Below are 11,610 nucleotides of genomic sequence, written 5' to 3' on the forward strand. Positions count from 1 at the left end.
GGTAAATATAAAACATGGGTGTCTGCTGACGTTTTTTAAGAATGAATTCTTGAACTAAAATAATTCCTTTAAAACTTCCACTCTGAACAAATGGGCAGCTGCCATAGGGCTGCAACTGTTTTGCAGGAAAAAATATCCCAGTGTTTTTTACCTCCTGGGTTTAGTCCTGTGAAGCAGGCAGAAGTGTTTTGGGAGGAAGTGTGGGATCACTGTCCATAGCGTCCATATAGCTTGCTTGGACAGGTAAACTCAGCAGAGGTAAGAGGATGCTGTTACATACATTACCTCTGGGCACTGGCTGATTGCCCCTGCATGGTTTGGCCTATTTTTAAGCCATTTCATGGTGTAAAGAAGGTGGAAAGTTTCAAAACCTTTCCCTGGCTGTCTGCAGCACTCTGCTTGCTGGCTGAGGTGGGGATGGTAGTGGCTCACATGGGATAAGGATTCAACCTGGACTTATTTTAGAGACAAACTCAAACTGATGTCCTCAGATGCTGTTGGAGTGGTTGTACTTGCAAAGTTTGAGCATTTAAAATATCCATGTCCTCCTGCACGGGTGTCTTGGCTCCTGCATTTGCCTCCCTTGAAGATTAACCTCTGAATTGTGTTGTTTCAGAAGAAGCCACCCAGGGAGGGACTGCTGGACGCTATGATGACCCCCAGCCCTTCCAATGAGCTTGGCAATGCCAGCAAGCCTCCAGCTGCACTGGGCAGGGAAAACCCATGCAGCCAAGCCCCAAATTCCAGTACGGCTCCCTGGAATGATGCCCCGTGCACGCTGCATGGACGTGGAGAGCAGCAGGAGAGCATGTGGGCAGCAGGGTCAGGGGGTGGCCCTGGCCCTCCCAAGGATGGAGAGGGCATGGGAGATGCTGGGCACTGTATGGAGGTTGACGATGGCAGCTGGGCCACCAGCAACGGACTGCAACGTGCCTGTGATTCAATGTCCTTAGAAGCGAGTCCCAGAAGTGCGAAGCTGGATGGAGCCAGTGGGGAAGGCAGGGAATCACAAGACACCTTTGGACATCCAGAAAAAGAGGAGGAAGAGGTGGAGGAGGGAAAAAAAGAGAAAGAGGACTCTGAGTATGAAAGCACAGTCCTGGGGCCTGTTGATTTAGTATTTTCTGAAAGCGGTGATGCTGACATAGAGCGTGAACTCAGTGAGCAGAAGCGAGTGAATTCGGCATGTCTGAAGGACTTTGACGTTCCTGGAGAGGGCCCTGTGCCCAGCCCCACTGCCTTAGCGTCCTCCTGCCCAGGCAGATCAACACCAGTGCTGTCAGATGGGACTGGGACTGGCCCTCGAGGACTTCCTGGTGAGATGGCACCAAGCCTGCACACACTGCAAGAACCCTGGGAGACTCTGGCCGCCTCAAGTGCAGAGACAAACAGCGTTGGTTTGGCAAACGCAGCCACTCCAGCCAATGTGGGGTCGCCCCGTGACAGTGGGTTGATGCTGCTGTTATCACCTGATCCCAGCCTTGTCTGGGGGGCACAGCCAGACAGCATTACGGGCAACTTGGGACCTGCTGGAGAGACGCTCGGGGACAGCTTGGAGCAGAAAGACAAGGATCGTGCGCCCTCTGCAGAAAGGTGGGTGCCTGCTGGGAGCAAAGCTGCTGGCACAGCTGGCCTCGAGTCACTGTATGGCCAGGGACTGTCACTAACCTCGTCTCCTGACTCCAGTTCTGTCTGCCTCACGTCACTTGATGGAGCAACAGATCCTGGGACGGCTCCAGAGGACCAGGAGGCCATGGCAAGCATCCAGTCTCCATCACAGAGCAACCTGGGAGAGAGCAGCTGCCTTTCCCAAAGGTGTGGAGGTGATGTTTGTGTGGACCTCACTTCGCTGAGCCCTTGTGAATCAAACCAAGAAGGGAACAAGGTTTTGGTGGAAGAACAGCGTAGCAGCCCTTCTGCCAACCCCACAGATGTGCTGCATGAGTCCTTGGGAGCAGGGGATGGCCAGGGCTTCGCCTTCAACTGTACAGCCTTAGCAGGTGACTTTGAAGCTGCGGGGAGCAATGATCTGTGCCTCGGTGCCGTGAAGTCCCCCAGGAGTGACAAAACAAACACAGCAATGGTGGCTAATGCACCACAGGAGCCAGAGACCTCTCTTCATCACCTCTCGAAATCAGAGCCCTCCTCCTCGGTGAGAGAGGGGATGTCTGCCATGAAGGAGCACCCCAGACAGCAGCAGAGCTCCCCAAACAGCCTGTCCCCACCTGTCCACAGAGGCTCAGCTCCTGCTTCTCTGCCGCAGCAGGACCCTCTCCCCCACGGCGGAGACGCAGACCCCCCCCACCACTTGTTAGAGCAAAGCGAGCAGGGGCCAATCCTGTACCAGCACGGGAAGCCCTGCGAGCAAGTAGGTGCTGCAGGTGTGAGTGTGGCTGCCAAGAGCCCAGATGGCTCCTTAAAGCCCAGATGTGCAGAAGAGGTGAAAAAAGACGTGTGTCCGTGCCCTGCAGAGCCAGCAAAGAGCTCCCCTGTGGATGCGCTCGTGGCACGTAACTCGAGATCGGTGCCTCCTCCTGCTTTGCACAACCACAAGGCAGGTCTGCACAACCTCGAGCCAGACTCAGTCCTCAGTGTGCACCCCGGGACGTGTTCCCCCAGCGTGAGTCTGGCTCCCGATGGTGCCCCAAGGTCCTGCTGCGTGGGACAGCTGCCACCAGGCGCCTGCTCCGGGTATGCCAGCCCTGGGGGCCAAGCAGCAGACATGGTAGGGAGCCATGAGAAGGAACCTATCCCGCATGAGGATTTAGAAGGAGGAAGCAGCATCCCTTTTGCTAGCCCTGGATCTTTTTCAGCAGAAGAGTTGCTCATGCCACTGTGCAGGCCCCAGTCTGTGTGCAATCAGGGTGAGCACGAGGCCAAGGGATCCGACGTGTTTGTTGATCTGCACCATGCCAGCGTGGAGGTGGGAGAGGGAGAAATCCCCACTCTCCCCTTTCCAGTGTTGCCGTTACATCAACACAGGGGGCTCTCTGGAGAAAGCCTGGAGCTTAGTGACGCTGAGGATATTTTGGACGTGCTCCCAAGGGCAAAGCAGCTCCCCAGCAAAGACAGACGCATGGGCTTGACCTCCGAGGATCTATTTCAGACTTCCTCCAGCGACTCAGACCAGGAGTCTTCTGGGGGGACTTCACGGTCCTTGCTTACAGCCAGGAGTTCCTACAGATCTGTGGATGCTGCAGGCGCAAGGACTAACTGCGACTCCTCCTCCGCGAGCTTGGTGCATGTGGAGGGGCGCAGCGAGGATTGCGGCTCGCTGGGCGCAGAGGGGGGCTGCTCACAAGCTCAGCATGGCTGGCCGATCGGCCCAGGGGAAGCCAGCAGCGGGCGCATTCCCCAGTATGTCAATATTACGGACAGCCAGGGGATCACCAAGGACTACCGGAACTTTGTGGTCACCAAAAAGTGCGAGGAGAGGATGGGAAATTTGCAGCCTTCAGAGAGGCGCAGACACTGCACGGGGCAGCCGCATTTGTTAAGGTCACTGAGGGGGACTTGGAGGGGTTTTGAGGAAATCACCCAGCACACTTTGGACATGGAGTGTCTCCGTTTCCATTATAAGCTAAAACAAATCCTAAGGAGTGGGAAACCACCCTTTTCTACCTCCAAAAGCATCTTTCCACAAGACTTTTCTCCCCAGGTGATGTCTGAGACCTTGCCTGTGCGAGAAGCTTCTGTCCCGCTCTCCCCGCAGAGCAGGAGCCCTTTGCAGGTGACGATCCTGCCCTCAGACACATGGCCGAGCGGGCTCGGCTGGCACCAGCGAAGCAGCTGGCAGGGGCATCCGTGTACCCCGTGGCAGGACACATTCTGCGACGAGAGGAGCAGGGCCAGATCCCAAACCACAAGCCAGGGCCGCGCCGCTCCCTTCCACCTCAGCAAGCTTAAGTACGATAATAAGCTAAAGGACTTGCAGGGGGACATCGCAGTCATCCTTGATGAGTACGCTGAGTTCAACAGGGTGATGCTGAGCAGGGCTGATGCGGGGAGCGAGGGCGGAGGGCCGGTCCCGGCACAGGGGGAGGCCGCGAGCGAGTGGACCTGCGCATCCCTCCCTGGGAGGATGGCCGCCTTCAAGGAGATGATCGAGGACCTGTACAGCGCGCTGCGTTTCCACCTGCGCAGCGTGGCCAAGGAGGCCTGCGGCCACGCCGGCATGTTCTACCTGGTGGAGACGGGCAAGGACCCTTTCTTTGCAAGAGTGAAGGTAACAGCCAGCCCCGCTGGCCTGGACGGGGACGGGTGGCCCTGGGGTGAGAGCTGAGGGCAGCAGGAGCAGGTGCAGGGCAAGCTTGCTCAACCCAACACAGGTGGTGTTTGGTTCCCTTAAGCCAGGAGCTGCCTCTGCCATTTCGTCTCTGCTCACACCACCAGAAATTAGAATCATAGAATCATTTAGGTTGGAAAAGACTCTTAAGATCATCAAGTCCAACTGTTAACCTAGCACTGCCAAGTCCACCAGTAAACTGTGTCCCTACATGCCACGTCTACATTAAATGCCTCCAGGAATGGTGACTCAACCAGTGCCCTGGGCAGCCTGTTCCAATGCTTGACAACCCTTTTGGTGAAGAAATTTTTCCTAATATCCAACCTAAACCTCCCCTGATGCAGCTTGAGGCTGTTTCTTCTTGTCCTATCACTTGAACATCCCCCAGGCCAAAACAGATTTGAGCTTATGCAGGAGCAGCCCAAACTCAACCCCTGCAAGGTGGCTTTTGCTCAAGCTCTCATTAAAGGGTTGAAAACTCAGGGAGGGTGATTGCATGGGAGGATTTGCTGTTCCAAAATGGCGAAGAGGCCCAACACATGCTACAGTGAGACACTCAAGGTGGTTTTCTAAAAGGTTTTTGCCAACAAAGGTAAATGGCTGCTTCTTCCACCGCTGGCTGGAGCCGCGGCCTGGAGCACGCAGTGCCGTTGACAGACGGACACCATAGGGTGCCCTTGACACCAGGATGCCTGGTTGGGGTTGCTGTCTCATTCTTCTCTCCTCGTCCCCAGGTGCATGTGTGCCGGGAGCATGGCACCGCTGTTGTGAAGATACTCTCCATACAAACCTTCTTACACGATTTCTCTTTCAGACCTTGCTGAAGAAAGACGGCCACGTGGAGATCGAGCCTCTGAGCTTCTGCGAAGCGGAACACCTGGATACTGACAGGCTGCTTGTTGTCATCAGGAATGAAGACATTTCCTCGCACATCCACAACGTAAGGCCTGAGTCCCTTCTTTTATTTCTACCAGCAATATTTTTTAATATCAGGATCCATTTTAAAGGTGTTTTTAATTTTACACTATATATAGCTGCACATTTAATTGTCAGTCTCTGTGGATACGCTGTTCTCTCCACTGAAAGAACAGTGCTTCATGAAGAGCTGTTAAAAACAAGTATTTCAAAAACACGAAGCCTGTCAGTTCTGCTTTTCTTCTGTCTCCATTTTTGATTGCTGAATAACGTCACTTGGAGTAGCCCAGCTCAAAGGAGTCAGGCTGAGCTTATCTCATATAACAGAGCAGTTCAGCCGAGCCTGGGCTCATGGGCTCCAGTGAATATTGCAGCAGACTGAGCTGCCTGTAGCTCCCCATATCACCACCCACGACTTTGGAGTTGAGCTACGGAGACACGAGTGTTGGGGTGGTGCGGACAGAGGACGGGGTGGGCTCCCCGGGTCTCCCTGGAGCGGGTGTGGGTTGCAGAGAAGTGCAAATGCTGTTGAAATGCAACTGTGTGTGCAAAAGCATCTCTGCCTTGAGCAGGTCCCATGCTTGCTGAAGCTGAAGCAATGCCCAAACGTGGTATTCGCCGGAGTGGACAGTCCCAAAGATATAACAGGTCACACATACCAGGAGCTGTTTCATACTGGTGGCTTCATGGTGTCAGACAACGAGGTGTTGGAAACGGTAACGCTGGGTGAGTCTCGCTGCGGCCTCTCGCTTGGATTGAAACACACAGTGTCGGCTCCCGGCCTTGCCTGCTGGTTTGTCGACACCTTCCAAAAACTTGCCATCGGTGTCCTCTGCTCCTGCTTTAAGTGGGGGCAATTTTTTCCCTCTGTTTGGCGTTTGTAGACCCCATCTGGATAGTGGGTCCAGGTCAGGGCTCCCAAAAACATCTAGGTATGGCAGGGGCCACCAGAATGGTGAGGAGCTGGAGCAGGGGTTGTACAAGGACATTCAGCCTGGAGAAGGGAGGACAAAGGGGAGACCTTGTTGCTGTCTTCAGCTCCCTAATGGGAAGTGGCAGAGAAAACTGAGCCACATTCCTCCTGGAGGTGTGCAGTGATGGGACAAGAGGTGACAGGGACAAGTTGCGCTTACCCTTTTAGATACCAGGGGAAAAAATTCGCAGCAAGTGTGTTCAAACACTAGGACAGGATCCCGGTTTTACAACCCAGGTTGTGAGTCTCCGTCCTTGGAGAAATTCAGACCTTGCCTAGACAAAGCCCTGACCAACCTCAGGTGGCCCAACTTTGAGCAGACGTTGGGGCAACCCCAGGCACCCCTTCCACCCTCAGTTACCCTCTGGCTCTTGCTGTCTCCCCAGGCCAACTGAAAGAGGTGGTGAAGGCACTGGAGAAGCTGAACAGAAGCGGGAGGTGGAAGTGGTTCCTTCACTACAAGGAGAGCAAGAAGCTCAGAGAAGATGTCAGGTAACGGCTTTGCAGTGGCAGCTCCCTCATCCCTGCTGTCCTCGTCACCACAGCAAGGATGTACCCACTGTGGTGGAGTGTGGTGTCCCATTCACTGCAGGGATACAGGGCAAGTTAGGTGCCTTCGGTTGGGTTTTGGCCTCTTACAAGATGAATTTGAAGATTTTTGTTTAAATACAAACTTTTCTTATCAGTGAGAGACCATGTGCCTCAAGTCTGGAATTGCTGGAGGTCAGCATTTGAGTGCTAGCAAGTGTGATAGATTTTTTTTTTTTTTTTTTTTTAATATCTGTATGAGATGGACCAGCAGGACATGGGACCTGGAGAGGATCAGATGGCCTGAAATGTTGTGTCTTGCACGTGATCCTGGATGAGGCAGAGCTCTGGCAGCTGCTTCTTGCACCCCGCTGTATCTCCATAAGGCAGTTCCCCCCTCTCTTTGGCAGAGACGCCCTCTGTGAGCGTTACAGCCTGCAAGGGGCTTGAGGAAAAGCACAAATTTTGTTTGAGGAGCTGCAAGCTCTGAAAGCTGCCTCCGCAAACTGAGCTCCTTTCCTACCAGCTCACCCCAGCTCCTGCACACACACGCTCCGGGAGCTTGGGGTTCCTTCCTGGGCCTCTCTCTGCCCTGCTGTCTCTTTGCTTTTTCTTTTTCTGTCCCATAACGTGTGGGATTTGGGGGAGTGAGGAGGAGCTCTGAGTTTGTAATGTGGAGAGGAACCGGTGTGTTGTGGGAGTGCATAAAATCAAACTCTGCTGGGAAAAGCAGAACTGCTGCTGCTATTTGCCACTTATTTTAGGTTATTTGCAACAACGTGTATTTAAATGATGCAAATTGAAAAAGAGAAGTAAGATGGCGATTACTTTCCATTGAAATGTCCTGCTTTTATCACGTTTGAGCTCAGCGAGGAGGGTTTTTATCAGGCAGGCTGCCTTTGTTAGTGCCAGACCACGGACCAGAAAGGACGGCTTTCTAGTAACAACCTGTGAACAGAGAGGAAACTGGTCTGTTCTGTCTGAGCAGAAAATGCTACAACAAATGGGGAGAGATCTCAGATCCTCTCCACGCTCAGCCTTTACAGTGATAGCACAGAGTAATCGTTCTGAAGACCTGGTTTTCAGTCCTCGAGCAGTGAGGTGTTGCAGAAGCTCGCGGTCGGGTATTTCGTTGTACTCTGTGAGATGAGGACTCAGCCTCATCAGCGGATGCTGCTGTGGAGCAAGTGTTTTCCTTGTGCTCCGTCACTGGTGCTCCTGTAGCATCTCTTGACTCCATTGTGGTGGGATCATGAGCCCTGGTGTCATCGTTTAACCCCAGCCGGCACTCAGCCCCACGCAGCTGCTCACTCGCTCCCCCCCGGTGGGATGGGGGAGAGAATCAGAAGGGTAAAAGTGAGACAGCTCCTGGGTTGAGATAAAGACAGTTTAATTGGTAAAGCAAAAGCCGCGTGCGCAAGCAAAGCAAACCAAGGGATTCATTCCCCACTTCCCATGGGCAGGCAGGTGTTCAGCCATCTCCAGGACAGCAGGGTTCCATCATGCCTGACGGTGACTTGGGAAGACAAACGCCATCACTCCGAACATCCCCCCTTTCCTTCTTCTTCTTCTTCCCCCAGCTTTATATGCTGAGCATGACGTCCCATGGTCTGGAATATCCCTTGGGTCAGTTGGGACCAGTTGTCCCGGCTGTGCCCCTTCCCAACTCCTTGTGCCCCCCCAGCCTCCTCACTGGTGGGGTGGGGTGAGAAGCAGAAAAGCCCTTGGCTCTGGGTGAGCACTGCTCAGCAGTAACAAAAACATCCCTGGGTTATCAACACTGTTTCCAGCACAAACCCAAAACACAGCCCCGTACCAGCTACTGGGAAGAAAATTCACTCTGTCCCAGCCCAAACCAGCACACCCCGTCTGTCCGAGCTGCCTGGAGCAAGGGGTCACTTTGTTTTCCGGCTCCACGTGTGATCCGTACGGTGATGCTCCTGCCATTTCCATTTAGTGCAGGGTAGCAAGCCTAAAAGTGCCCGTGAGGCTGGAAGAAAAACACGTGGGGGAAAGGCAGGTCCCATCATACCTGCTTATTCCCTGGGAGGGGAGAGAGGGGGTGAAGCCCCTCATCCCTTCACCTTGCCCCTCTCCCAGCAGGGTCGACGCCAACGCCCGCAAGAAGCACTTGATCCTCAAATCGTGCCAAGGAGCCGATCTCATTGAGGTGCTGCACTACCACGCCTGCGACTCCGGGTTGCCCCCCAAATCCGAGTACGTCAAGTGCTTGTTGAACCTGCAGGTTCAGCACGTCAGCGCCAGGTTCGCCGTGTATCTCACAGGTAAGGATGGGCTCTGGGCGCTGCCCTCAATCCCCGTGAGCACTGTCTTAAATTGGCCTGGGAGGCAGTGGAGGAGGGACAAGAAACACCCCATTTTCCTCCCATTTCTGCTAGAATCATTTATTTGAGGTGCAGGAACTGATTCATTGCAAGTCAGTGCAGTAAAAGGCAAAATGAACAGACTTTTGGAGGTCTGCTAAAATCTGGCAGTTTTTCGAGCCTGTGGCTGGCTTTATGTCACACTCTAATTCTGGCCTTGCTGGGCTGAGGCTGGTTGCAAAGCGGCGCTGTTAATCTGCTCGCATTTGCAAAACAGAATAACTGCAGTGGGATTTGGGGATATTTTCTACAGGTTTTAGAACAACCTCATTTGCTTGTTTGAACTATGGTGCTGCTCCTTCCTTTGCAGAAAAGCCCAGCGTTAGCAGGGAGGTCCTCGAAAGCAAAGGAATCCTCGTGGCCGACGTCAACGCTTTCCTTGGGACGGTGCAGAAAGCGGCTGCCCCGTTTAGAAGAAGCTACTGGTAAGGGGGGGAGCTTGGGATCGACCGCTTCTCCCCCAAAAGGCTGGGAGCAGCTCCGGGGTTGTCTGCGGGGTGGCAGGCAGGGAGGTGGGGTCCAGCTGCTCCCACAGCAGAGCAGGGACCTTCCCCAGGTGCCGGCTACAGGATCTGCTCCGGCTCTTGCCGACGCTCAGGGCCGAATCCCAAAGCCGTAGCCGGGACGGCCCGTGCTCGGCAGAGCCAGCACCGGGAATCGCGCCGGCACTTTGTCCTGGCAAAGCTCTGCAAGAGGTCGGTGCTGCCTGGAGCGCGGAGGGGAGCAGAGCAATAACCTGTGCCACGTCTCTGTGTTGCAGGTGACGAAGTGAAGCCGCGGCACGGCTCCTCCGCAGACCCTGTGGGGCTGGTTTGGGCATCCTCATCCTCTGCGGGACAGCCCCCGCGCCCCGCTGGGTTTGGGGTGCTGCACACAGGAGCCGTGGGCAGAGAGGTGGCGGGGGAAGGTTGGTTCTAGTTCTGTATATAGAAATTATTTAAAGATGGCTAACGTGAATCCTCCCAGGGATTTACTCCCTGCCATCGAGTTGCATATAGGACAGAGGTTATTTTAACATTACACAGTTTTAAATTATTGGAGTGTTTTCAAGCTATTAGTGCAGCTGACATTGGAAGAAATAGGAAAATAAAATAAAAAAAAAAAAAAAAAAGCCTTTTACTTGAAAGTTAGGGGCAATACGAGTCCACAATAATAAAAGCATTTTCCACATGGCTGTTGCTGTACATACTGTACACAAGACGCCCGCGTTAGCCACTGGGCTGGGTGTACATTTTAAATGGGTGTTCAGGACCACCGCCCGAGTGTCGCTGAGCCTGCAGCAGTCTGCTCCACACTACGTTTCAAGTCGCCCCTGTTGCCTCTTGGTACCATTTAACTGCTGGGACTTGAGTGTATTCCAGCACGTGGAAGTCTTGTAAATAGCCAGAAGACAGGACCCAGGAACAAAAAAGCTCTTATTTATGGTAGCTCAGACAAACACGCGCCTGGAAGAAAATGCCACATTAAAGACCTTTGTAAGATACCCTACCTATTGCTGTGGAGGACAAGGGTGTCCTCTTTTTTTTTTTTTAATAAAAGAATGCAAGAACATTATGTACAGGATGACTTTGTACAGTGTTTGATTAATAAAAACCTAAAAATGAAGGTTCACAGCCCGCTGCCCTCTGGAAAGGGGTTTCCCTCAGCAGGTGTGGAGGACAGCAGCTTTCCCAGCTCACACGTAGCTCAGAAATCAGCTTTGTTCTGAATTAACCCCAGAGCTTTAAAGCCCAAGCCAGAAGGAAAGAGCGAGCAAGACTGCTTGGCTCTAAAGGTGGTGGTGGGCCCACGGAGCCTCGGGGTTGCAGGCTCACTCCCTGCCTCCTTCCCAGCAGGAGAGGGGTAACAAGAGCCGGAGGAATAACCAGGTTAGAGCAGAGAGGGGTAACAGAAGTGTTTAGAGGAAGGAGCTCATTTTTCCACATGTGTTAGGATCCCTCTTGCCTTCAGAAAGGCTCACCTTGTTGCTATTGAGCACCAAAAGAGCTCAAGAGAGGAAGCACAAGGCAAGGGAGAACTCCCCTGCCACCACTACGTGGCTCGCTCCGGCACTACAGGCACCGGGGGGGCTTCAAAAGGAAAAGTGGTTCCTGGAACCGCTGCCGGGGGAGAGGAAGTGCCAAAAGCCCCTAAGCCTGGGAAGGGAGGAAGGCAAGCGGCAGCCGCAGCTACGTTTAGCACAGCACGGCTTTGTGAATGAGATGTGGTGAAAGAGCCAGTTCCTCTTCAGCAGCAGCAGCAGCGCCGCGGCTGAAAGGAAGGATGAGCCCTTCACCAGCGACCCTACCTGGCCAAGCGCAGGAGAAAGCTGTTCCGAGGCACATTCTCATTTTTCCTGGCACTTAGCATCGCCGTGTATAAAGACGAGCCCTGCTCCTCGCTGTATGCCTGCCGCCCAACCGCAGGATTGCTTCAGGCTGCAAGATCCGAGCCGGGGGATCAATAAGGCTCACTCCGAAGAGGAGCATCTCTTATTTGGAGAGATCTCAGTGCCCTGAGAGGAAGAATTATTTAATACGGCTTCA

General features: G+C 53.7%; 1 protein-coding gene across 6 annotated transcripts in view; it reads left to right on the forward strand.

Moving 5' to 3' along the window:
* TASOR2 (transcription activation suppressor family member 2) overlaps nt 1-10,639 on the forward strand; it is a 44,823-nt gene extending 34,184 nt beyond the window's left edge. For 3 of the 6 annotated variants that reach the window (XM_052789621.1, XM_052789625.1, XM_052789626.1), the window contains 7 exons: nt 617-4,225; nt 5,100-5,225; nt 5,773-5,926; nt 6,560-6,665; nt 8,802-8,986; nt 9,396-9,510; nt 9,846-10,639. In XM_052789621.1, the coding sequence (XP_052645581.1) occupies nt 617-4,225; nt 5,100-5,225; nt 5,773-5,926; nt 6,560-6,665; nt 8,802-8,986; nt 9,396-9,510; nt 9,846-9,849 (4,299 nt within the window). In that variant the 3' untranslated portion in view covers nt 9,850-10,639. Of the gene's footprint in view, nt 1-616; nt 4,226-5,099; nt 5,226-5,772; nt 5,927-6,559; nt 6,666-8,801; nt 8,987-9,395; nt 9,515-9,845 lie in introns of those variants that run through there. The other 3 variants (XM_052789624.1, XM_052789622.1, XM_052789623.1) reach the window with 3 other exon arrangements.
* The last annotated feature ends 971 nt before the right edge of the window (nt 10,640-11,610 follow it).

This window comes from Harpia harpyja, chromosome 6 (assembly GCF_026419915.1).
Source record: "Harpia harpyja isolate bHarHar1 chromosome 6, bHarHar1 primary haplotype, whole genome shotgun sequence".
NCBI classification, from domain to species: Eukaryota; Metazoa; Chordata; class Aves; order Accipitriformes; family Accipitridae; genus Harpia; species Harpia harpyja.